Source organism: Gavia stellata, chromosome 9 (assembly GCF_030936135.1).
Source record: "Gavia stellata isolate bGavSte3 chromosome 9, bGavSte3.hap2, whole genome shotgun sequence".
NCBI classification, from domain to species: Eukaryota; Metazoa; Chordata; class Aves; order Gaviiformes; family Gaviidae; genus Gavia; species Gavia stellata.
This window is the reverse complement of record NC_082602.1, coordinates 3,336,272-3,362,711: the sequence shown is the minus strand read 5'-3', so window position 1 is coordinate 3,362,711 and position 26,440 is coordinate 3,336,272. Positions and strand designations below refer to the sequence as shown.

Below are 26,440 nucleotides of genomic sequence, written 5' to 3'. Positions count from 1 at the left end.
CTCTTAAATTGGCAATATTAGAAGGGCAACAGAAGCTGTAGCTGCCATGTCCAAATCAAAACAAATTGGTTGGAAAAAATTTGGTGAGATTGTCCTTTCACTTTTTTCCTCCTTTTTTTTTTTTTCCTCTTTTTCCTTTTTTTTTTGTTTTCAACTAGAGACTTTCTGCAAGTAATTTATGATGCTGAGTTTCACAGACAATTCCCCTTCACCCAGAAGTTTAACTCCTTTCAGAATTTTTGCTTAATGCTGATAGAACACGCGGCCAATCTTTATAGTCACCACTACTAAAACCGGTGGGGGCGGGCAGAGGGTAGGTGGTTTCTTTTAGAGCCAGCCAATTTTGGAAAACCCTGGCTAAATGCAAGACTCATAGTACTTCAAAGACAAGTTGGGAAGAACCTGGAGCCCAGTAAAAACGTGCTTGCGTTCTGCCAGATTTGTGTCAGCAGGAGGTAAAAGAGCCCAGACAGGAGCGTGGGATTATCTCAGACAACAAAATGCTGTGTGACAAATGAACATGTGTTTTGCATGCCACTCCAGCTGTCACGCACAGCAAGGACCTGAAGCATCTCTTACACGTGTAAAGGCATTTCAAGCGGTCTGCTAGATTTTACAAGGAAAGGGAGGACAATTTTTGGTTGGTGACAAGAGCAAGGGGAAGGGAATATAAAAAAAAAAAATCTAGATGCTACTGAAGGTTTTGTAGCATCACGTATTTTTTTACGGTGATTGTAGAGACCTGCTTCTTGTACAGATCATCATTTGAGAGCACGCACTGAGAAGGTGACCAAAAAAATAAAGAAATCAAAATACGCCCCAGAACTTCCAGCTGAAGGAAAAGACTGAGAAACTCAGCAGTAACAGCCTGTTACAGATCTGCACGTAATAAAGCGGTGGACTGCAAAGCCAAAGTTGTCTTTTTAGACCACCTCTTTTTTCCCCATAATGAGCAGAATCTACACACTCATTACAGGCCCAAAACATCTGGCATAGAGCTCTCTTACCTTTTGCTAATTCTGTAATGTGCCGTCTCCAAGGCTCCTGTTATGGGGTTTGAAATGGTGGCTCGCCTCAGCTGTGAAGCGAACCATCAGAATAGTTGCATTACAAAGCACATACTGCATCACAGCAATCCGACCATTCAGAAGCCTAAGGGGAAAGGTCACGCAAGCCGTCACGCAAGCCACCCGGTCACCTTCTGCGGTGGTTTTTCTTTTACAGAGGGGGTGGAAATTCATAAAGCAGTGATGGGGAGGGAGGGGGAGTCTCCAATTTTACTAAAAGAGAGGTTTTTAGGGTTTTTTGGTTTGTTTTTTTAAACAGAGCGGTAGAGAAGATCAAGTTTTCCAGGAAGTCACGTTTCCATTTCTGTAGTAAGAAGAACAGCCGTCTGAATAATGTAAACTAGCAGCTTTCATTTCCTTCATATTGCAACAACTGCTGGAAGCGGTACAATATTATGGCACATGTACAATTGGTCCTTTGTTAGCACTATGTCCTGCGCATGTAAGATGAGTTTTACAGTTATATCGAATCCAGGCAACATTGTGATCTTGTATAAGTGAAAGATGAATAAAACCCTACCTTTTTGATTCTTTCTACACCAAAAGCAGCACTGAACTCCTTTAACGCTGACTGCTAACACCAACTAATCGCTCAGTCCAAGGACACATATACATTACATTCCTAAGTCTTGGTTCAAGGCCTTCCTTTCCCTCTGCCGCGCTCCATCCCATCTACATTAATACTCTGATTCAGAATCTTATGTGCGCCCTTTAACAAATTTGTTCATGTACTATCGGACACTCTCCATCGTTGATAACGGGAAAGGTTGAGTTGCAGAGCCCACATTTTGTAAGAGGCACAAAACAGCATACCAAGCCCCAAACATTTAGAAGAAGTATTTTTCTACTGTTAAAATGAACTAAGTAAATCAAGGCCTCTCCACACCTACTAACAAGAAGAGGTACCAGGAACTCTTAACACGCTGCCTCTTCTCTCATCCTGTGCAGAAGCATACAAGAATCAAGGCACAAAGTACGATTCCGGCGAGACTCCCGAAGCTGAGTAAGGTGGCTTCCTCCTGCCAGCTTATGCCGCCAGCGCAGCAGAAGGCTGGACACAGATCAGACAGCGCTGCCTTCCGAGAGGCGGCGATGGTAACATCCCGAGCATCGGGAAGAAAGAGATGACCTTTCAGTCTCAAAAACCACAATCCTCTTGCTATGCTCGTTACCGAGCCCTGCAAGGCCTCGGCCGTAGGAAATATGTGGAACGCTAACCACATACAGATGCTTCTACGTTAATGAACTATGAACCTCCGAGTCTTTACCACCAGCCAAACATTTGATAGGAAAACAATTATCTCAGCAAGTTCAGAAGTTAAAATCACCACGTTCACAGGTTTTTATTTTCAGTGCTGAGACTTACTTCTACTCCATAAAGAAGTGATTCAGTCATATTCCACAGACATAATGCCAGAGCTTTTGCAGCAGCAGAGGGGCTTTATCGTCTGCAGACAAACAACCGGGGCTCTGATTTGTAGGCCTGCAGCAGGGCTGCCTGACAGGAGAGGGGGAAGAGGTGCTTTACAGGTAAGTGAAGAGAACTGCTTGCACTTCTTGCTTACAGTTCAGAATGTTACCTCAGAAATACAACACAACAGCCTTTAGGAAGCTTGAAAACTGCCTTCTGGCTACCTAGTAGCCAGTGCAGAGGCCAAGGACAGCCTCATCCTCGACGTGCCCCTGGATAACCCACAGCTGGTTTACTTTACGGCAGACCAAGCTGTCCTATACTTAATGCACTTATCCCTCTAATCTCCAATTTGCTCAGCTCTCTCTGGACAAAAAGCCATTTAGGCTAAAAACAAGAAAAAAAAGCAGGAAAATTATACTTCTGCAAGTTTAAATCTTATTTTAGAAGTAACTGGTAATTGACGGAAAAACAAATCAACTTAACTAACTACACTTTCAACGCACATCTTGAGATGCGGCGTCGCACCAACCGGATACAGAAGGCAATTCCATCGGGTCACTGTTTGCCTTGGACACTCCTGTTTACTCTGACAGTTAAGCTGCCCTGGCTTATTCTGCATTCAGAAACAAGAACCTCGGGATCCAGTTTCTGAAACAGGATTTGTTGAGCTGGCATTGTGAATAAGAAGCCGAGTACCACTGATGAAGTACTGCCCTCTTAAAGCTCTTTCATCTGCAGGCGGCTTCAAAGCCCAGGAGAGAGAAGTCAGTTTTATACTGAATGGAGAATACAACCATTCATTCTTGTCTATACAACAACGTGGCACTGCAGGACCAGAGGAATGGCTGCCTCTCCCTAGACGGCACTCTTCTGCATGTCACAACTTTGGCAAATACAGACTCAAAAAAAGAAAAAACAAAAACCAGAAAATCAAACAAAAACCGGGTGACAGGTATACTTCAAGGCAACCTAGCTGCAGTACGTTTGTTTTCTGTTGGAGAACAGTCTCCTCCTTATCCGAAACAGCGTGCACTGAAATTGTGTCTGCCGGAAACGTCTGACAATCCTCTCTTAATTACACAGAATTTCCAGTTTCCCCACTGTCTCCTTCAAAGAGTGTGTCCCCAAGAGCTACAAGGTGAGAAAAGCAACGTGTGAGCACACTGCACACACACCTGCATTCAAGAGGAGACAGAATCACACACACTCATACAGAAAACTATACACAAAATTTAAGATTCCAAAAGGCAAAGAAGCATAAGGCATTTACCCTTGGCTTTGCTAGTTCTTTCACAGTTTCGATCTCTTCATCGGAGATGATGTCGAGGAAGCGAACAATACGAGGTTTGTCCCACTCGTCTTCCTGTTTGACAGGGCCCAGGATGTATCTAGGATTCCTGTTTCCATCGTAGTAGCGGCAGAAGAGTCTTTTTTGTCTCCGAGGAGTCTGAAAGCAAGGTGGAGCAAGAGAGAATCAGAGAACTTCCACATGACATTAATAACTCTAAGAAACAGAAGATGTCCTGAGAACAAGAGACAGGAACAATTCACTTTCCCTACCTTAACGTTACGTTACCAGTTAAAGAGATGCTTTAAGTTTGAGAAATTCATACTTCCGGCACATTAATGTTAGTCTGTAATACTGCAACAAGCAGTACTTTACACAGTCCTATTAAAAATAATTTTGTCACCAAAAAACCCACCCTCATTCAATCCCATATGTAAATCTAGACTTCCAGCATCCTTATTCAATTAATTACAATTATGTAGCACATCCAAGTTAGTCAGCAGTGCCTGCGGCAGTATTACTTTTTGTCTGCTGGACAGAATGAAATGGGGAAGAAATCCAACACATGCTAATCCTCAGTCCTGCACCCTCAGCCAACTGCTGTAACAACTTCCTTGCTTTCACGCCACATACAAATTCTTGACATCGCTTTGTTACGGTTGGTTTCATACATTTGAAAACAGGCTGCTCCACTTTACCATTTTGAGACCCTCCCCACGGCACAGCATTTCGTACTTCCTTCTCTCGGGCAGGTAATCCTTTTTCTTAACCTCAGTTTCCTTCTCCAGCTGGTCTTCTGAATCTGTACTGGACTTATTTGCTTCTTTTTCTTTAGCCATGATGTATTCAAAATATTTCATGTTCCCGTTTGCTCTTTGATGTTCAGGATCTATTGACAAAGAAACACACAAATATCACCGGCAAGTTTCCAACTTGTGAAGAAGTACCCAGAAGAGGCTATTTACAAAAAGAAAAACAGATGCACATTACTGCTTCTCAAATAGAAATTAGAAACATCTACTCTGGTTTGAGAGCATTCACAGCCGAGCTGGAAGCGATGTTAGCCTGCAGCATGCAGGTATCCTTACTCGTCTGCAGGAAAACACACAACAAGCTTTCAGAGCTAAGCTCAACTCATTCACAGTTAAGAAACTGCTTCCTGTGAGGCCTGGATCCTCAGTAGGCATAGGGGTCCAAGCACCAAGAAAAAGGGTTTGGGCATTCCAGCCGATCTCACCAGAAAGGGAGAGACAAGGGAAGGGGACGGGGAGAGAGCTGGGACGGCATGACTGGCTTTAAACCTAAAAACTTCCCCAATGGGAATTAAGATTTCTGGGGACGAAGCTTGTAACAATCACTAAGCTTACAGAATTTGCTTCAGTTCATCCTTTACACAGTCAATCAGTGGACTATTTACAGAAGCATAAACACTTTTCAGATTCCATAAAACAGGCAGAATCTTAGCTTGCTGTATTGCATTCTGTGTTTGTTTTCCCCCAAGTTTTTCATCTCAAGTATGCTTAATTTGCATTTAAATAATCCGCAGAGATTTTGGTATCACCGATTTAGTTTCAATTTCATTAATTTTGCTCTTGCCTGTACCTAAGGGGAAGTAATCTCAACACAGGAAAGTAAGACACAGTAAGAGAACCAATTTTCAGGCGGTAATGACTAAGATGGGTAGATGGTTAGGAACCAGAAGTGACAGGAAGCAGAAAATATTTCAATGGAAAGAAGCAATCCTTAACCATGACACTTTGTGACACAGTAGTTTAGAATATAATTGCCCATTTAAACTGGTGGCAAAGTATGATTTATGGTAATACAAGTCTTATTTTTCTGAAAGCTACATCAAGAAGTTAATGGAAATGTCAGCAGTAATCCATTTTAAAAACCCGTGTACAAGTGGGAACGCCGGCAAGACCGCGCTCCTCAGTACAAATCCGCAGCCAGCACCTGCTCGATCACAGAGCTAGATCGGGGTGAGCTGCGGATCTCTCTTTCGCATACCCAGTTCCAGGAGGCGCTTGGTGAGCATCATGGCTTTGTCCAGATCCCCCTGCTGATACACGGCGTAACTCAGGTAGTCCAGAATGTAGACTTTATCTGCAGAAGACACTTCTCCCTCATCCAGCTGTTTCAGAGCTTGTTCCATCCAGAGCTCAGTGTGGTAGTAGTCAGCTTCAGTGTAGGCAATCTTTCCCAGCTCAAAGCAATCTTCAGCTGTTAGAAAGGATTTGTGCTTCACACCTGTATTTAAAACAGAACAAACAGCATTTACAGAGAGTTCTAAACCAGTCTTCAAAGTAACATTTAGTTACTTCTTATTCTTCACAGCACAGCTTATTTCTGTTCATGTTGCAGTCTTCCACATCTCCCTTCTGCGGTGGCTATTTGTTGAAGGCTCAATTTAAGCATCTAAAGCCTGTAAATCCTTGGCAGAACACATAAGCGGTTAGATGCAGCTTTCCATTGCCAGAACCCCAGCAACTAGCTAAATGTCTTTACCATTAGTGGAAAATAAAATAAAATACACCCTCCTTCTTCAAAACCCCAAACACTTGGAGCAAGGGCAGTAGTAAGCCAAATACGAAGTTTCAGAAATCTGTTTTCAAAGACATTGTGTTATCGCTTTCAAAACTCTACTGAAGCACATCTTGTTAGTGACAACTTAGCGGGGGAGGAACAAGAAAACATCAATCAGTAAATTCCCAGCTGCTCAAGATTTTTGAAGTTAGCCATTTTTAGAAACATTTGAAGAGACCTCTGAAAGATTAAAGCACTAGTAAGCGAATGACAGATTCCTATTTTTGCCACTGTAAATTAAGGCCCAATGAAAAACCAAATTTAATCTTGCAAAAAGGAAACCAGACCTGCCAGTTTTACAGCTAAAATTACATTCCTGATTACATCTTAATATGTCCTGAATGTCTAACAGCAGCTCCCACAGCTGCGTTCCAACAGGGGAATTCTTCTGCTGAAGACATGCCTTAAGAGATTAAATAGCTGGAGAGACAGTCCACGAAAAGCAGCATCCCCCAGAACAACTGTGATTCTTCTCGCTAATTAAACACCTTGTGGTCCATCCTGTGACAGCCAGTGATTTCAGGTTTCCGAGCCTGAAGCTGCTAACTCTACAATAATGCAAAGATTAGGGTGCAGTGGCGCTGGAGTGCTCTCAGAGAGAGAGATCCTCTGGGAAAGGGTAACAGGTTGCAGGGCCATAGCCTGGTACATTTAGAAGCAACGTAACACCCACATGTGAAAAGGCAACTCTTAAAAGGGTGCTTATGACCGCTACCGGCGAATAGGGTTGATAATTACTAAAAAGAGACAGCACAGCCTGTAATGCAGGAAAGAGGATTAATAAGCAATATGACAGTAGTTAAGACTCTGATCAAAGCTTGGCGAGCTGGCCAAACAGAAATTCCCTGGGAAGAAAGACAAGGAGCACAGACAAGCGATCATGTGGGATGTTCCTCTCTGGAGCTCTGAAGAGACCAACCTATTCTCTTCTATGCTTTAGAACTTTGGGGTTCTGCAATTACACTTCGTTACACACGGTCTGGACAGCTTATTGCTTCAAAAGAAGCAATAAACTACAGTCCACCCAAAGCACTTTATCTTGTATTTTTGTGCTGTTTTAAGAAAACAGTAACGAAGTGCTTATTGTATTAGAATGAATCTGTAGGTCTTTGAAATAGTCTTGAACTAAATCCAAAAGCAAGGTTATACATCATAACATACAAAGCCAATTAGCCTTAATTTTATTAGGCATCTGACCACAACGAGTGCTTGCAAAAACACAGATGGATTGTACAGAGTTCATTTTTTTGCCAGCTGGCACAGTACTATTTTCAAACAGAGGAAACAAGGAAAACTCAGCAGAGAAAGAGTCTTCTAACAAGAAAGAAGCCTGTCTTCTCCTGCACATAAACCTATTAAAGATTACCTCAGATAATGCCACATAAGCTCAAGTCTGCGTAAGCGCTCTGTCTTTTGTTTTTCAGTTTATACATTCCGTGAAGTTTAAGCTCAAAGAAACTTCAGTCACTCCTAATGTGAAAGGTCCATCTTATCAGCGAGAGGGAAGGGGATAATAAATGATAGAACTGTTTTGTTAAAATGCATTACATTGGGCAATAAAGCTAGGTATCTACTGGTGCACACAACTACTTCAACACAAGGAAAATCCTCACCCAGGCAAGACTTTGTCGCTATTGATTTTTTTATTAAAAACTATTAACACTAAATTATCTTACCATAACTAGAAGAAAGATGCAGACTTCAACTAAAAAGAAATTTTCAAGTTTAGCACAAGCAGAAAATCAGCATGCAAGTGAGGAGAACGACAGGGCAAAGGAGAGTCTCAATTCAGAAAGAAACTTGCGTTCTGTGCAGTGCATTTTCTCCGCATGCACTTGGGCAGCGTGCTGGCAGAAGAAAGCCCACACCAGGCAGGGAAGCCAAGCAGATGTTTCCAACAGAACCACCACAGCAACAGACCCGACAGTATGGCGGAGCGGGTCAGCTCTTCCTGGGTTCCTCTGCATCGGCACAGCCTGAAGCAACAGGTTCCTCTCTCTCGAGGTGTGGCAGAATTAAAACCGATACCTACGTCAGCCTACGTTCAACAACCCACATCACACCACTTTTCATAAAGTTAGCTAGCTCAAATGTTTTCCTGTTGTTACCTTCACACTATGCAGTTAAACAAGATGGAACAGAGTCAAATGATTTGTAATCAGGACATTTAGTAAAAGTTCTCAGCATCTTCTGAAAATAACATCGATGACTCTTACCTGGAAGATTCCCTCTTGAGAGTGTGTCTGTGTCCAAATTATACGTGTCTTGAAGCCGCAAGAGGGCTTTTGCTGCACCAGTCTGATCTTCGTCATTTGGGAAAAACTGCCGCTGGATAGTCATGTTGGAGATAAAGCCTAGGAAGACAGGGAAACACTTGGCCTCGTTTGTCCCAGGAATTCTATAAACTCTATGCGTGAAATGACTCCCTACTCCGGGGAAAGCTAACATTTCAGGAAAGGCCATTAATAAGTCAGGAAGAGCACCAACAAAGGCTGTAAGCTTGTTTCGAAAGGACAGGAGTACCCATTTGGTTTCATGCAGAAACTCTTTTGTCTTAACAGGTTAAAAAGAAAAAGTTACATACAACAAAAAGACCACCCCCACGTGGAGAACGTTACAGATAATATATTGGTAGTTTTTGGAACCATTCCGCTCAATCTACCTTCCAAAAGGCTTTTCATTTAGTAACACGGAATTTACAAATAATTTAGAAAAGGGAAAAAACAAACAGCGCTAAGAATAGCAGTGTAAAGATTAAAGCTGGTCAATAAAAAGACAAAAACCAAAAATGCTGATGTCTACCCGCAAACAGCTTTTGACAAGACTTTCAGGCAACTAAGCAGCCCCTATGAACCTAACCGCTTTCTGTGGAGTTGGGCATTAATGTATTTACATAGAAACCTGGGAAACACACAAAGTTAAAAAAGGTTTCTTGAGGTCCATCTTCACAAAACTCTGAACTGAACTGAAGACGCTTGCTGAAACGTTAGCATTTGGGAAAGCAAAGGAATAATCAAAAAGAAAAACTTGGAAGCTTTTTAACGCAGCACTAGGGTGACGTTTATGGAACAGAAGACAAGCAGGTTCTATAAAGTAAAAAAATATTCTCTCTAGGAACTGTTCCCCAGTCATTAGAGTCACATGTCATCACCTCCCCTGTCATGAAAGGCTCCTACTCCTCTCTGGTGAACACACACACACACAACCACTGCCGTTGCTGTTACTTGAAGGGCCCTCCTGTAGAGCTAGCGCATTATCCTCTCTCCAGTGGGAGAACTGACGCTATTTTTCCCCTTCTGCTTCTGCACAGTCAAGAGGCTGGTGGGCTGTTTGCACTGACGAGGGAGACAGAACTCTAGGAAGCCCGGAGGGCAGAACCAGCATCCTGGTACACGCAGCCACCAAAAGCCACCACAAAGTCCACCGTGAGGACCTCGGTGTGAACGAACTGACAGCCACTCTGGCATTTTCAGAAAAGTAACTCTTCTACTGAACAAACTCTTTTGTCCCAAGATCCAGAGGCAGACCAAGCTTTGCAGTGGTAACTAAGGACAGTGCCAACATGATGTTTAAGTTCATCTAATATCCACCAGTAGAAAACTAAGCAGCACAACCAAGACCAGACAAAGCATAGTATGCAACACGCAACTGCAAAACCATCCAAAAAATAACAAACTGGCCAAATTTGTCATTTTTGCCATGCTTCGGTAGTCCTTTTTAACTATTCAGACCTGATTAATGCTATCGGTTTATGGAAAGGTGTTCCTGCTTTAAAAAGATACCATATCCTTTCACTCCCTGCCATCCATTCTTTACTACATTATGCTTCCCCCAGTATTTTCCCTTTTTCTGACAATTCTCTTAAAACAAAACAGTCCACTCCTTTTTTTTTTTTTCTTTTCCCATTCAGAAGAAGGGCTTAAGATGCACTGGTCCAGATTTGTGGCTAGCAGGTGAAGAACTTTTTCTGATGGCACATTCAGTCACTCACAGGAAAAAGCGGGAAGCTGAATGTGCTGAATCCTTATCAGAGACTAACCCTAGGTCTTTTTTTGAAAGCTCCACTTTTTTATAATTTCTTACTACAAACCTACACCTGGTGTTAGTTAGTTGTTGAGACAGATTCTCACAGGTCAAATATAATCATCCTGGCTTCCTTGCTGCTAAAAGTCTCTTTCACAGTCAACTTTTTTGTGCTGTGTTCCCTACTGAAGAGCTTCCGCCCTTGCAGAGGAGAAGAGGCAGCAAAGTGTTTACTACACTAGTTCAGATCAGTTCCACAAATGCTCAGTCTCTGCCAACGTTCAGGTTTTGAACCATCACACCTTAACACTGGGCATATTGGCAGCAACAGCGCTTGACAATACTCAAAGACAGCCCCACATGTCTTGCACTCGGAAGAGTTTTTTTCCTTTTTTTCTGTTCAATGGAGTCATCACACTGAGAGATGAAATTTCCTAAAATACTAGTTTGCAAAAAGCGGGAGAGTACATGAAGCACGCCCTGATCCCTTGCAAAATTTAAAGCATCCAAGGAGATTATTCAGTTTAAACATGACGGTTTTCCTAAATTTTTGTAAAGCTTGAATTATAGCATGCGGACAGCGAAATGGCAGGTCTTCTAGGATTATTTTTTATGAAGGCACCTCAAAAGCAGACTTACAAATCTAATTCAAACCATGACATGTGAAAGACATAGTCAAGTAAATGCAATTATAACGTGATCCTTGTTCTTACTACAGGCACACTTACCATCTGACATGTCCTTCAGAACCAGGCTCTCCAGCTCACCCCACTCTGTGTTCAGCCGCTTCATCAACTTAAATGCATTTACAGGATGTCCCAAAAACCCCTCTGGGTCTTTTGTAGCAGTATCTGTCAGCTGATCCAATTTCTCTGCCCATCTATAGCAAAAATATACATTCATTAAAGTCTCTTCTAAAAGTCTGCCAATGCATTATAAAACCGATTTGAAGCTACTCAACAGTCTTCACTAATAAAAAAACCCAACACAAATTGCAAGCTTTTACATTATCTATATATAAAGCTCTTGCAGAAGAACAAAAGGGGCTTTTTTTAAAAAAAAAAAAAATCTTCCTCCTTGGCTGCATCCTAAATTTTGTGTTGCTCTTGTGTTCTTTGTTGGAACACTGCTGAACGAACTCCTTCCTACAAATACCAACTGCAGTATGCCAGCAGTTCCGTTATGAGTTTTCATGCAGGACAAATCAAAACCAAAGCTTTACTCACATTTTTCATATTTTATTTTTAAATGCTCTTTTTTCTAAAGTTTACAATAAAGGTAGTTCAATGCTTGTCTCAAATTATTTTTCATTTAGACACACACTCTTAAATCGACCGTAAGCCCCTTGCCTCCCACCACAAAACTGCCTTCCATACTGTAAGCTTGTATTAAGAAATGTGTTGTCACGCTCCCAAATGAGGAGCCCAGGTCAACGTTCTGGTGCCACAGCTCTGACTCTGCAAACCTCTCTAACACTGTCAGTGCCGTAAGCCATTCACAACTCCAACGCACTCTGAAACAAGCAAACCTTTCAGCAACTACTGTTGTTCATCTATCGTTTTAATGCAAACACCCAGGGAGTCTGTTCCAGCCTCAAGTCAGGAAGCACATCAGTCATGCTATAAGCACCAGCGCTACGCTACTACGTGTCTGCAAAACAACCAAGCTTCCCCTCTCTATCTGAAACAATGCAGATCTAGAACACGAAGACATGTAACAACATCCTGAAAACAGAATTAATTAACGTTAAAAAAGCCACACCCCACATCAACACCGATATAAAGCAAATAGAAAATCTGTAGCCTAGAGGGAACTCTGTTTTAAACATCCTCATGAGGGATTTACACACATTTCTGAAAGCCAGGAAACCATCCTGTTCAGTGATACAAAAATTTTTATTTCTAGCTCTGATAAAATCTGACATATTGGGCTCTGCACACCTATAGAGCACAGCAACATAGTAATGGCAACAGTCAGGTCTCTTGTTATTTTTAAAACCAGTAAAGAAGTTTTATTTTGCTTTATTTTACTTTTAAATCTAAACATAGCACGTAGAAAGAGACTCTGCTCTTGTAGGGTGCTATTACTATTCATTGGTTAGCCACTCATGAGCAATACGGCCACAGCAACACTTTTTAGAGCTTTTACATCTAGTCTATCATTACAGTCCTTCTAACGCTCATTTGGCGACTTCTTGGGTTTTACTTTCCACTAAGCAGACTGTCATTCAAAGAACTATATCCCCTTGGGAATTACATGCAAGCAGGAGTCCTAAAGTGAAGGTATCATACAGAAAGCGGGTTGATTAGATTTCATCATTAGAAAGCTGAATCAAACAAACCAATGGCTCAGAGATAATAACTTAGGACAAAAACCCAGCAAAAACTGCTAGTTTAAGCTTTGCCTCAGGGGAAAAATTCCACAAATTTAATCAGCCTTGAGAAGCACTTTATAAGGGTGGACTCAAATTATTATCTATTAGCATTATGAAACAAGCTGCTTACTTTTTGATCTGTTCCAGCTTGCTTTCTTCTGCCTTGATGTAATCTTTCAGTGACACTACCAGATCCTTCTCTGTATTAATTAAGTCTGTCATATGACCTAGAAAACAAATGAGTTTGGTTAGAGAAGGAGAAACAAAAAAACTGAGAACTGAGAATTAGAGGCATTCTTCCTCTCATTCAACTCTTCCTCTCTTCAACTCTTTCTTCCCCAAAGTCCTTCTGCATTTGTTTAAATAATCCTGAAGAGGCATTTGAGTAAAGCTTCTTGCCTTTTATTTTTTTTTTTGAAGGAGACAATCCCATGTTGGACCAAGCTTGTTGCCATGGAAGTTAACGTAATACCACATATTTATTATTAGAACTAATTTAGGATTCATTTGGAAAAGGAAGTAGGTTGCAACAAGAGTAATCTTTCATCCAAGCATATGTAATGTAGAGCAAATAAAGACAAAGCTACAGAAATATACAAAGACTTCATGTTTGATATACAATACTAATCTAGTGGTTTATTTTTAAGATTACTTGCATGATTTCAATAGGTCTCCTAACAGACTCTGTTATTAATTAATAATAGTTTCATTTCCTGCAAGGAGGCAGCTGAACTGGTTCATCATGAAGTGATGCAGTCCACATCTTCAGCTGTGTCACCGGCCATCAGAACCCAAGAGAGAGTAAGCTGACATTCTGGTATCATTATTTACCCTCAGCAGCTCTTCTGCTTGCTTCTGTATGTGTGCAACAGTCCACACCAAAGTTTTGTTTAAAAGTCCATACCTCTAAGAATACATAAGGAATACAAAGCCTAGCCTGGGTCATTACGCTAACTGGACTGACTTAACTCAAAGCCTGTTTCTCCCCAAAAAAAGAAGTCAATAAGGTCGTAAGAACTTGTAAGTGGATTTAGTTCAGTACTGATTAAGTTCTGTACCGATTAAAGCCTTGCATGCCATTAACAGATCATTGCAGAATCAGTTTTGAGAGCCGTCAAGAAATTCTTTCGGCTATGCAGCATTATACACCAAAGCATGTCTCACCAATGGAAGTGAAGAAGTCCGTATGGGCGTAAGAAAAAGGCAGCAGAAGTCCAAGGGCTACGGTACACCAAATCTTGTTGAATGCCATAGTTCAATAGCTGTCACCTCACCACGTACCTACGAAAGAAACACGAACTAGGTGAAACATCCCTATTCACCAGAGAGTTGAATCTGCCTTCAAAAGAGCCAGCTTATTCTCTTGGGGCTGCCACTTGTTCTTGAGGTAGCAGAATCTTGATAAGCTTGAGCAGCTTTCACAGAGGACTGAGGCCCTTCTGCAGACTTCCTTATACTTTTGTGTGGTAAGAGAAGAAAGAATAGACTGGAGACATCTTTTTGCCATCTAAGACACACTGCAGATAGAGCTGCTTCACAAAAAGTACCAAAACACCCAAGACCAAACACTGAAAAAACCTTAATACCAAGCTAAGATGTATCTTATCAAGTTCATCTACCCAATGAAAAAAAAAAAGTATTTCCTTTGATCAGTCAAAAAGATGCCCGTGGAACAGGTCTAAATGAAAACCCTATACAACCAGTCCACAGAGCCAGTTATTTGCATGCTCCAGCTCTTCAGCTGCCACCATCAGGGAGCCAGCCTCCACACCCGACAGAAAAGGCTTCTCTGCCGGCTGGTTCATAGCTAGTCCCTGGGTAAGTCCACGGCAGGCTCACAGGCAGCGCTTTCTCCCACAAACAGCTGCCAAGCTCTCAGCCTTTCAAGATCCTCAACCCTTTCAACAGACTAGGATTTCCTCGCTACTGCACACTTTAAAAGTAATTATGCTGTCTTGGAATTCACAAGATTTACTTTTTTCCAAACACAAAAGCTTAAACCCTCATGTATTGTATCTGGTCAGAAAAATTAAAACCGCATGCACTAACAGAAACTGTTTTACAACTCTTCCAATGGCAAGACAACTAATGAAGTTAAAAAAAAAAAAGAGAAAAAAGAAACATCACAAAGCAAGTCCAGCTACAAAGTGGCTCGTCCTATTTAGGGAAGAAAGCAATATGCTTTTAATTGAGTTGACAGTACTGGTAGCAAACAACAAAAAATCCAGTGTGCCATTCACTCAAGGTGTAAACAAAATCAGGAAAGTACAAAAGTCACACCCAAAGAAAAATCACCCCAGCCAGAAGTGGAGGTATTAACAGGAAACGTTCCCTTGACTCGGGGTACAGGATCTCTCCTGACATTGCACCTGAAGGGTCAGGAAGCAGTTCCCTCCTTTCCTTTCCACCTCTAGCACTGCAGAAAGAGCAGTACTCAGGTTTAGATTTACTGACTCTGTGGACTGCCTCGTGGTCTGGACAAGCACAGTTTCACTGGCACCAACAGGAACAACAGGGAACTCATACGAGCCTAGAAAAGCAGCACAGCCTCCAATTCTTGTAAATCATCTGAGATCTGCACAACCAAAATTGAAAGGCTGAAACATTCTGACACATTCACTGGCAGAAAGTAAGTTGTAAAGTGAAAATTTGGAGAGGGAAGCCTGGAGTCCTGCTTTTTCCCCAGCTGAGTCAGGCGCCTCTGTCTCAGCAATGCTCTAAACCAGCCCTGCTGTCCACTGCAGCATTCCTCACCTCCTCCCTGCCACAGGCAGCCAGGCAACAAGCTAAATCAGACTATTTCAAACATAACTAATCAAAAAAAAATCCCCCCCAAAGGCTCATTTCACCCTGGTTCAGTTCTGATACAGTTCACTGTGTAGCCATGTAACATCCATGCCAGTACAAGAGGGCAATTTGGAGGCAGGAACTGGCAGCCAAAGACAGCAAGGAAGACAAAATTGTTGTTTCTGGCAGCAGCACAGGTTTAATCCGTTTGTGAAACTCCAGCCCTGAACACAATGAACAAATACACAACCCTCCACAGCCAGCCTGTAACACTTACCTAGTTTTCAGCATAAACCAGGGATCGTGGCAACATCTATACAACCGTACCTCCCTCTTCTGTGGCTAACGCCAGTCTCATTAAACAAGAGCTCCAATTGAGTAATTGCTGTAAATTGATGGGTCGCACCTGGAAGCAAGTTTGCTTGCTGGCAAATTTCACTCTACTTAAAAGAAGCTGTATCCACACGCTCAGAGACACTGATGTGTACCTGCACTCCTGTTAAAAACACTGCTCAATTCGTATTTTGGTCTGCAGAAAGCCAAGTACCTCCTGCTCGTTCAGCACTCAAGCTAATACATCTGTGAATCAATTACAAAGTACAAACAGTTCTACTACACAATAAATATTTGCTAACATTATCAATACTCAGAAGCTGTTTGTTTACTGCACTCAGTGAAACACAAGGAAAGTTTCAGAAAGTTTACTTTTTACTATTAATCAATATGAAACCTTTCTAAAATACAAACAAAAAAAACCCCCAAAAGGTGATGAAAACACTATCTCCTCTCCACCTACGGCTCTTGGTGACAGTCTTCCACCTCGCACAATAGAATGATGCCTTAAAGCCTGAGTAGCATGCCTCGGAAACAGTTTTTCCTCTTCTCTACCTGCCTTTCCAGCCTGCTCCAATACCGGGCTGCCTCCGAACACAGCTGCAACCCTATTCCCTCCTCATACCTTCACAGGTATACAGCAGACAGTGAATGGCAACGGTCGCAAATCGCAACAAGGGAAGTTCTAAAAAGGTATAAAGAAAAAGTTTCTCACAGTGACAGCAGTTAGGCACTAGAAGAGGTTGCCCAGAGAAACTGGATTTCCCATTCTTGGCGTAATTTCAAAACTAAATGGGACAAGCCCATGGGCAGCCTAACCTAACCTCCAAGCTCACCCAGCTTCAAACAGGAGGTTAGGCTAGATGATGTCCAGAGGTCACATCCAACTTCATTTTTCTTTCCTTTCACAGTCTCCAGATTTTCTGTCATTTGCAAGGACTCAGACTCCCGTAATAGCTTTCAGCCACCCAAGATTACTTCCCTCCCAGACGGAATTCAGAGAGCTGGAAACAGAGCCCAAGGCAGCGGCCAGCCAAGCTTTCACTGCCCTAACAGCAGTTGCTAAGTAGCACAGCTTTCAAAACTACTGCAGAAGGATCAGCTACAGGTTCCCAAATCAAAGAAAATAAAGCTCGGTTAAGATAGATGCTGGAAACATCTTAGACGCCTGAGCTGCCAAATAAGTAGGCTTAATTTCTTCCTGTCAGTGACACGAAGTAAAACAAGATGAAAATCCTCCCTACATTACTCCTGTCAGTCTGACTCTCCTCCTCAGCCGTGTCCCTCAGGCAAACACGAAGATGGCAGCTGAGCATCTCCGAGAGGAGGGAATCCACTACCCACATACAGAAGCGAGAGCCCAGCTGACAGCTTTAACACAGGAGCTTTCCCCCTTTCCCGTAAGAAGTACATTTGCTAAGTTTTGAAACAGTAAAACATGGCAGAGCAGAAAAAAAAAACACGAATGGAGAAAAAATCGCAAAGAACAAACAAACGTGTAGATACAAGTAAAACAAAGCAGCAATTAGATGAACGATACTGCCAAGCGCAGCACAGGATTCCCTGACCAGTAGGGACACACAACAAATGCCATTTCAAAGACAAAACTTAGAGGCGCGTTTTTTGAGGACTTTTAAAGAGTTCAGCTCTGCTCTACAAGTAGAAACAACCTGCAAGAGTCATAGGAGAGTGGACGTGCACGTAGCACCCACGCAAGCAGAAGTAAAATTGAAGTTAAGACAGACTACAGAGAGGGAGATAACCTCACAACAATCAAGGCCACGCTAATTGGTGACCAAAGACTGAAGCATTTATCTGAAGATGCTTGTTATACAAGTCTCCTCACTGCCAATTCCAAGCTCCCAGGTGCTTACCGGGATCCAGAAAACAAGACAGAAAATTGAAACTGAGCGTGTACTTTAACATGGAATTATTCTGGAATCGCTCTATTTTAATTCCAAAACAGCTTCTTTATTTAGGCAAGAAATAAGTGACCTACTCAAAATTAAGTCTGCTGCAAGGCCAGGAATCAAAAACTGTACCACCAAGATCCTCAACTTCTGATTTAAATACTAGTCCACTCTAGCAATCCTTACTGTATCCCACCGTATGTAAAAGAAAAATAAAAATCAGTTAAACTGAGCTGGGGGGTGGGGGCGCGGGGAAGAGGACAGCACCAGAAATGAGAGCTGCTCACTGCACTAAACCTCTCCTGTCTCAAGGACAACTCGAGTTAGACTCTCATGACATGATGTGACAGAAACACTACTCAAAAGGAAAAGAACTTTCCCAGAGTAAGTAAGTACTAAGTACCAAGAACACTTAGCTGTCATCATTGCTTAACAGTCTCACAGGACAGAAATAGTAGAATCCAGTTCCGAGTTCTCTAGCATGTTATATTTAAAGGCTGTTTTAAAATGAAGATCCAAGCAGTGAGAGAAGAAAGATTTTTCTAGACTTGCTGCTAACAAAAGAACATGGCATGTTTTAGGCTTCTTTTTAATGACGAAGCTGTAACACATGTAGTCTTATGTACATGTAAGCAATAAAACAATCTAGTAAGAGATGAGAATCAATTTTAGAGTCAAATAGGAGATGTGTTTTAAGTATCATTTATTGCCAACTTGAGGACAACATCGGCGAGTCCTACTATAGAACAGGCATGTTCCTACACAGATTTGTACCCAAGGAACCGAAGCCAGTTTTTCCTCGGTTTCTTCCAGACTGAGACTGAACGGACACAGCCGTCTCAGAGCCCACTTGTTTTAACTTTCTAAGCCAAGACAAAGAACGCTGGTGATAGAGCGGAGCACTTATCTTATTAGACACAACAAGCAGGAGGCTATTTTTCTATTTATCCTTCTGCTCAAGGATTTGCAGAATATCTATAGAGATATACAGAATGTTTTCAGATATTAAGAGCGATTATAAAGAAAGCAGGGCAATCCTAATGATCAACAGCTGAAAAATTGTAACAGATAAGAGCTCTTTTAGGCTGAATTGTAGCCCCACAGGTGGTTCTGCAGTAGCAGAAAGGCTGCTCCCCTCGAGGGGAACAGCAAGTCATTCGGAAGTTACTGCAAGAACGCTGCCTTAGAAACACACAGCACAGTGACAGCAAAGATGCTGTTTGAGCACAGACTTTATTTACAGTCTTTCCTCAGTTAAACAGACAGAATTTATGAAATAAGTGTTTTTTTCAACAAGTATATTGTTTTGGACCACTTTCTTTTTAAAAAAAGGTTTCCTTATCTATATCCATCCCAACATGGAGGCAGAGTTTTCCTCCCATAAACTTCTATTTATCCTCACTCCTTCCACAGTATAACTCCTTACCCATTCTTTACGTTTTTCAAACTGCACTGGGTATCTTCGAATCTATGTGCACGACTCAAAATCGTAGCATTTAAAGCTCGATTTTAAAACCACTCACTATGCAACAACGCTTAAATCTCTACAGGGCAGAGAGCCGCTCTCTCTTCTGGCTGGATGCATAGCTCTTAATGCATACATTAACCCTGTTGTTCAGCCGAAGTTTCTGCAGCAGCTCCTGTCTCCACACCACCACCTCAGCCACGCCAGTAGATGACCCACCATGTGTAGGGCTACGCAGTGAATCAGCAAAGGGAACTAATCCACGCCAGCTATGTTCTGCGGGGAGGTGAGGTAGCGATTTTCCCCCCGTATGCTCATTCCTGATTCGGTTTATCAGCTGTACCAGCCCGTGTGAAGAGCACAGACCAGGAACTGCCTAGGACAGCACTGCCACTGGACAGCAGCTCATGAAATGGTGCTGCTGCTTCAGCTTCTCAATGAATTAACAGCTACAAGAGATACCCCTACCTATGCCACAACCACTACTTAAATGGCAGAATTCACACTCTCAGCACAGCAAGATTTAGGCATATTCCTGTTTAAGTCCCAGGAGGGGGAAAAAAAAAAAAGAAAAGAAAAAAAAGTCAGTACTGGTTCTGTCAGCACATAATTAAGCAGCAGTGCAGAGCACTCTACGTCAAAGCAAATGCTTTGTAGTATGATTCAAGACGTTCAAATGTATCCAACAACGATCCACAAGTAGTAATGGGTGCAGAACGGTACGACAGAGAACATCTCTTACCCCAAAAGCAGGCCTCTGCTTCCCAAACAAACTGGGAAGTCGCTACCTTTACTTTCCACCCCTGCCAGAGTACTTTTTGCATGCTTAGCTAAATAGTCTTTGGCATGGTAAGAACCTGCATTTAACGTTTATTACTTGTTGTAACCGATAGCTTCTTTCATTTACTAAAACCTTGAGCACTGGATCTTTAAGTATCTGAAGTAGGTGAACACTTAAGCACTCGGGCACCTCTGCAACTCCTCTTACTGAATTCAGCAGAAAAAAAAAATGTGTGAAACTGAATGCTGGGCAATCCTTTCGATACCTTCTCTGTAACCCACAGGTATCTTTCCTCTAAGATCATCCTGCTTTTCAGGTAAACTGGAAGATTTGCCCTGAGCATATCTGACATTTGAATCTCCTCTTTGTCCAACAGCACCCTCAAGACTCCATGTTGGAGTTTTTCCTTCTAGTCAGGTTAGGTCCCGCTCAAAGGTACGGCTTACTACGAAGTTCGATGCGAGATAGGTTTTACGTAGTGCCACTGGCTGAATCCAACCCGAAGTAGCAGAAGGAGGAGGAAAACAAGGTAAGCTTTATTCCTCACCATGTCACGGCTACACACAGAGCCTTGTGGTTGCAAACACAGCGTGTGACAACCGGCGCAGCCCCTTCAGCCCTTCTGCGAAGCGACTTTTCATCTATCCAAGCACGAAACCGCTTCAGCGCCCGAGCGCTCCCGCACTCCGAGGGCAGCACAAACTCGCCCTCCGCCCGCGGCTCCCTTTTATTCAGCCCCAACAGCAGCCCCCGCCCCGGCCGGAGAGGCACCGACCCGGCGGCCCCCGGCGGCAGCCCGGGAGGTGCCGCAAAGCCGGGCGGGGACCGGCGGCCGGGAGCCCACCTGCGCCGCGCAGCCCCGGGCGGGGAGCCGAGCCGGGCCGGGCCGGGCCGGGCCGGGCCGGGCGGGAGGGCGCCGAGGCTCACGGCGGGGGGGGCGCTGCGAGCTGCTCGCGGCCGCATTTAAACGCCGGGCGCGGGGAAGGGGCCGCCCGGCCGCGGCTCCCGGGAGGCGGCGGCACTGTTCAGTCTAGGAGCCCGCGGCCCTGCCCGCCGGCGCCCTCCCGCCCCCCTCCGGAGGCTGCCGGCTCCCGTTACGTAACGGCCGCGAGGGCCGGGGCACCGGTCCCTCGCCGGGAGGGCCGGCGGCGGAGCGCTGCCACGTATCGCCCCCACCCCCGCCCACGTAGCGCCCGACGCGCCCCGCACCCCGACGCGCCCCTCGCCGCGCCCCCCTTACCCACCCACTCGCACCGGCACCGGTGGGGAGCGCGGGCGGCCGGGCCTCACCTGAGGGGGGCGGCGGCGGCGGCGCTGAGGGGGCGCTGAGGGGACGGCGGCAACGGCCGCGCGCCAGCTGCCCAGTGGCGTAACCCACCGCGCGCGGCCGGCCCCGCGGAGCCTTTTATAGGCGCGCAGGCCACGCCCCCCCCGTCCCCCCCCGTCCCGCGCGAGGCGGGGGGCGGAGCGGGCGGCCGCCGCGCTACGTGAGCTCGGTCACAGCGGCGGCCGCCCCACTGCGCAGGCGCCGCCGCCGCTCCACGTGGGCGCCGCGGGGTCCCCCCGCCGCCCTGCCGGGAGCAGCCAGCAAGGGCGCAGCCCCACGCGTGGGGTTTGTCTGTCTTCGTCGCGGAGGGGGGAAAGAAATTAGATGAAAACGGGAACAGCCGCCCGGAGAGTAAAAACTGTGAGCAGCATTAGGCCAAAAGTGGCATGAAATAAACCAGTTGGTTGTTCATCGTCGTTCCAGCAATTCAGTTGGAATGGGGGACGTCCGTCAGCAATTTTTCCTTTCTCTGTAGATGTGGGCTTCAAATGAAGAACCACCTCCGTGCCAGCCTGTCATCCTCCTGCTGTTAAGGCAGACGTTTTTGGCCACCCCTAGCTGGAAAGCTTTCCCAGCCACAATTACAGAGCGCCGGCAGAGGCGTAACAGGGTTCAAAATCCCCTTTTAACACCCGTTCTTTAGCGGGGTTACTTTCAACGGGCTTACAACCACCTCATTCATAAGAGGTAACAGCATCGCAGCACGATCCGTAACGAAGATTTCTTCCCTCTACCTGAACCGTCACCTCAGCTTCAACGCCCTCAGCAACGCCTTTTGAAAGGCAAACCTCCCAAGGTGGGGTGTTACACCCCATTTTGGGGAAGACTGTGAGATACGAGGTATCTCGTACGAGAAACAAACGACAACGTTAAGTGAATTTAGTCATTTCTTCTCCAGATGTGGACACAGATGTGTCCACGCAGCCGACTGCATCGCCGGTACTGCGAGCACTGCTGTGCCAGCGCAGGAAGAAGGCCAGCGTTCAGTGAAACTATCCGTCAAAAAATAAGCTTTCCTTTCCTCTCGTTTTGGTCGTCTTCCAACAGAAATACAACTCCTACAACTAGCAGGAAACACTGGAATGATATCCAAGCTTCTAGCCGAGGCATCTAGTTAAAGCCTTATTATCCAAAGAGTCCATAGTACCCAGCCAGAGATTTAACAGCAGCTTCTACAGATTTGGCAAAACCTCACACGCCGTAGAGGCGTTGAGATTCTTTCTAGTGAGAATTGCTGCTCTCTCATCGTCTTTTGCACTATTCAGATATTTTTAGAAAGGAAGGCAGAGAGTAGAGAACAACAACAACAAGTTTATTAGCATGTTTAGCAGCGGGCTCGCTTGTATTGGTCAGCACGGGGCCGAAGGCAAAGAAATTTCTGCTAAAAGGAGCCCAGGATTTTGGCATCTACCAAGCAATCAAATCAAGAGTTGTTTCCGATAGTCAGTGGCATCGTCCTGCTCCATGACTCTGTTTCTGCCCCTTATCGGTGCTTTCTGGCAGTTAGGTAGAGAGTTACTTACTCATTTTCTCCTGCCTCCCTCAACTCTGGCATAGTTACTGATGTACCAGCGGCATTAAAAGATTGTTTGCGAATTGCTCTATGGCGGACTCATGCATTATCACCCGCTGTCAAACGCTGATGGCGTTGGGCAGCTTCAGGCAGGCCTTAGCACAGCAATTCGTCACGTCGGCACCCTGTTAAGAAGCACTTACTATTTCTAAGAGCAAGTGCAACAGGGACGCTTCTTGAGAGAGAACCGCAGCAGAACGAGCGGCTTTCGGACTTTCTTTAGGATTTGCAGAGCCCTGTGTGTTTTCCAGCAGAAACACTGACTCCTTCGCAGCAAGCACAAGCCTAACAACAGGCTTGCTGGCCTGAGCAATCCTGTAGAAGCACTCCGTAGGCGCTAAGCTGAAAGATACTAAAAGAAAGGTCGATCTAAAACAAGAGTGAAGCACAAGAGGCCTCGTAAGAACACAACTGTAGTGGCTCGCACCAAAGCTTCGTTTAGCCCATACCGCCTAGAGTACTCTTGCAGCCTCCAAACACTTCTAACAATGTTCTCGACCTGATGTGGTCTGTCTATTTAGTAACTCTCAGCGGAGTTCTCCGTTAAGTACTCCTGAGCTAGGACTGTTTTGCATCCACAACATCCTTTACTTAGCAGTTGTGCCATCCCTTAGCCAGGGCATGGAAAACCACCTCCGTTTGTTCACTGGGAACATGGCTCCAGCTAGTTAGATTCGATTAACTAGGTTCCTGCATGGGAAGAGACACAAAACAGTGGGTACCTATCCCTTACGCAGGCTGAAGTATCGGAGCCTACCTAGTTCCTTGCCGCAGCCGTATTCCAAGTCTTTGATCATGCTCGTGGTCCTCTCTGAACCTTTTCCCGTTCTTCCGTATCCTTTTAGAGTCAGCGGACCATGACCTGCATGCAGTGTTTAAGACACAGGTGAGTCATCTTTATATCATCCCGAGTTAGCTCGCGGTACTGCTTAGCTTTTTAAAGTGTATTAACAACTCCAGTTTACCCTTTGGAAAGAGGTGAAGCCTCATCTAGTTTCACACGCGTTCATCAAACGGTCCTGGTTAGTCAACGCTAGTCTGCTCCCAAAATGAAGTCGTTACCTGCAGTCAAGAGGCTGGATCCTGTATCAACAGTTATTTTGTGCAGTGTGGCAAATCAGTGCCAGAGTTTAAGGATCTTCCCTAACCAACAGCAGCAGGGAGGGGAAAAGACAAAACACACCCAATAAGCTGAAACGAGCAAATCCTACTAAAACGTCATTCAGATGTTAAGGTGTCTCCTCTACACCTCTGCAAGTGTTAGGAGAACAGAATGTAATGAGCAGTATCAAATTAAGACAGTTTCTGTCTTTCAAGGTCCCCACCCTGAATATGAGAAACTGAAGGAGTCCCTCACGTACGTAACATACACTACAAGTCTATCTTTAGAGCAAGGCCAGATTTGGTTAGTTTGCATCTAAAATTTAATGATAGAGGGAAAGAGTACTCATTAACTTTCTCTTTAAAGAAGTGGTTTGTTTTTCCTTGCTTTCTTTCGAAAAAAGAAATATTTTTTTACCAAGAGGTTTCTTGTGGCTTGACCATAAGTTTTCAATGCGAGTTTGCTAGTTTTATGTATTTAAAGCAATTAACAGTTGTTTTGCAAGGGCCAGCTGTTAGCAATCCCAATGCTTGTTTCTCCTTATTGGGGGCAGCTGGAAAGACACAAAGCAGAACAGCAAGAAAAAGCAAGATTACTAGTATAACCATTATTAGCCTAGAATTACATTTTCCAGCCACTTCTTTGGCCCGAAAAATCTTTTACCAACTGCTAATACCAATATGAGTATTTTACAAACCCAGATTTAAAAAAAAAAAAAAACTTAGCAACACAGGACCAAAGATTTGCCTATTTTGCAATCTTATCCATGTAAAAGATCACAAGTATTTGTTCTCACTGCTTGTCTCCTCCTCGCCTGCTCCTTTTGTTTGCTCTTCGTGCGTTAGGAGAGTCTCAGGGATTCACTTCCTCTGGTGGTCTGCCAAAACTCAAATTAGTAAGCTACAGGAAGCTGTCAGAGATGCATTTGTCTGGCCAGGCCTTCACTTCACTCACAGGATTGCTTCTAGCACAGAGTACAGTATCTGCAGGGGACAAATATAATATACACGGCTTATACATGCAATTCACACAACTCAGAACCTGGCTCAAAACTACTTGCAAAGAAACAACTCAGTGCCAAAGTGACAACTGGTATTGTGCTCCTTAAATTAAATAATTACGTGAATAAATGATGAGAAAGCCCCTGTTATTTTCAAAATCGTCTCCCCTGCTTGTGTGCTGCAGAAATATTTAATTGGGCAATGTGCAATCACACGCAGGTGTACGGACCCTTGGAGAAGGCACAAGGAATCTCTCATAGACTGCATGGCTTCCCACCGGTCAGATCAGTGACAGAAATGACTCTAATCTTATTTTCTCTGCATATCTTCGCACAGGACAGAGGCCAAGTATACACAATTGGGCTAATCCACAATTTTTTTTCAGCTGCGTATAGCAACAAGAGGCTACAGCACTGTGCTGCCTTCAAAGAAGTCTTTAGACTGCAGCGTAGTGCTCTGGCTTTTAAACCTTCACGTGGATAGGGGTGCGCTTACCGAATGACCTATTGCTTTGGGCTGAAGAAGGTTGAGAGGCTGTCCCGAGATTTGAGGTCCAAAGTATCTCCCCCAACTGCTTCCCTCTAAAGCCAGCTCTTCTTGCAAGATCCGTTTCTGGGGGCAGTTAGGGTTTGTTTTAACAGCAGGGTGATACTTCCCTTCGAGATTATATTTCAATCCTTTATCTTATTTAGGGAAGATGTGTTTTGTCCATTAATCCAGTTAGCCTAGTGGATTAATAAGATTGGGCTTGCTCTGTTTCAGGAAGCACACAAACAGCAGTCAAGCATAATTAAACCTAAACTTGTAAGCAACGCTGGTAACAGAAGTGCTATTTCCCTGCATATTCTCTTTATTATATTTAGAAGCTATGCTCTCAAATTATGTGACATGAATTCTCGATTAGACTGTCTCAATTCATGACCAAAAAGCAAAAGGCTGCCCTGAAAACATTTACTTTTGTATGTTTATAAAATTATCTTTGTGCTAAATATAGGCAGGTAGGTTCCAGCCCAGAGTAATGTTTTCAGTACTTGAAAGGAATCTGTTTGTTCAGTTATAAAGGCAAGAAAAATATTTGTCATTATTCTGACATCTGTTTTGGCAAAGCGTGCTTTCTAATCAGAGCTATTCACTTGCAAATTCAGCTGCGGGTTTGGGTACACTAAACAGCTCTGCCCTTTAGATATATACAGCTCTCGGCATATTTTCCTGTTTGAGGACATACGGTCCTTAACTTTAAACAATGCTCTTATGTTACTGATACAAAAAACAGAGAATCTTGGGGGGCGGGGGGAGAAAAAAGAAAGAAGAGGAAGAAACTAACAGGAACAAACTCCTCTGCTAAGAACAACTCAAATTACTGCAGTAGCATTGTTCTCCTAACACCTTCTACTTGGCAAAATACAGCA

General features: G+C 44.0%; 1 protein-coding gene across 6 annotated transcripts in view; it reads right to left on the bottom strand.

Moving 5' to 3' along the window:
• The window catches only part of P4HA1 (prolyl 4-hydroxylase subunit alpha 1), a 29,348-nt gene extending 15,319 nt beyond the window's left edge, over positions 1 to 14,029 (bottom strand). For 5 of the 6 annotated variants that reach the window (XM_059821036.1, XM_059821037.1, XM_009816196.2 and 2 more), the window contains exons 1-7: positions 13,917 to 14,029; positions 12,883 to 12,979; positions 11,107 to 11,258; positions 8,572 to 8,709; positions 5,780 to 6,019; positions 4,468 to 4,658; positions 3,752 to 3,928 (exon numbers count right to left, since the gene is read on the bottom strand). In XM_059821036.1, coding sequence (XP_059677019.1) covers positions 3,752 to 3,928; positions 4,468 to 4,658; positions 5,780 to 6,019; positions 8,572 to 8,709; positions 11,107 to 11,258; positions 12,883 to 12,979; positions 13,917 to 14,004 — 1,083 coding nt within the window. In that variant the 5' untranslated portion in view covers positions 14,005 to 14,029. Of the gene's footprint in view, positions 1 to 1,007; positions 1,079 to 3,751; positions 3,929 to 4,467; positions 4,659 to 5,779; positions 6,020 to 8,571; positions 8,710 to 11,106; positions 11,259 to 12,882; positions 12,980 to 13,916 lie in introns of all 6 variants that reach the window. The other variant, XM_059821038.1, reaches the window with a different exon arrangement.
• Positions 14,030 to 26,440: the final 12,411 nt, after the last annotated feature.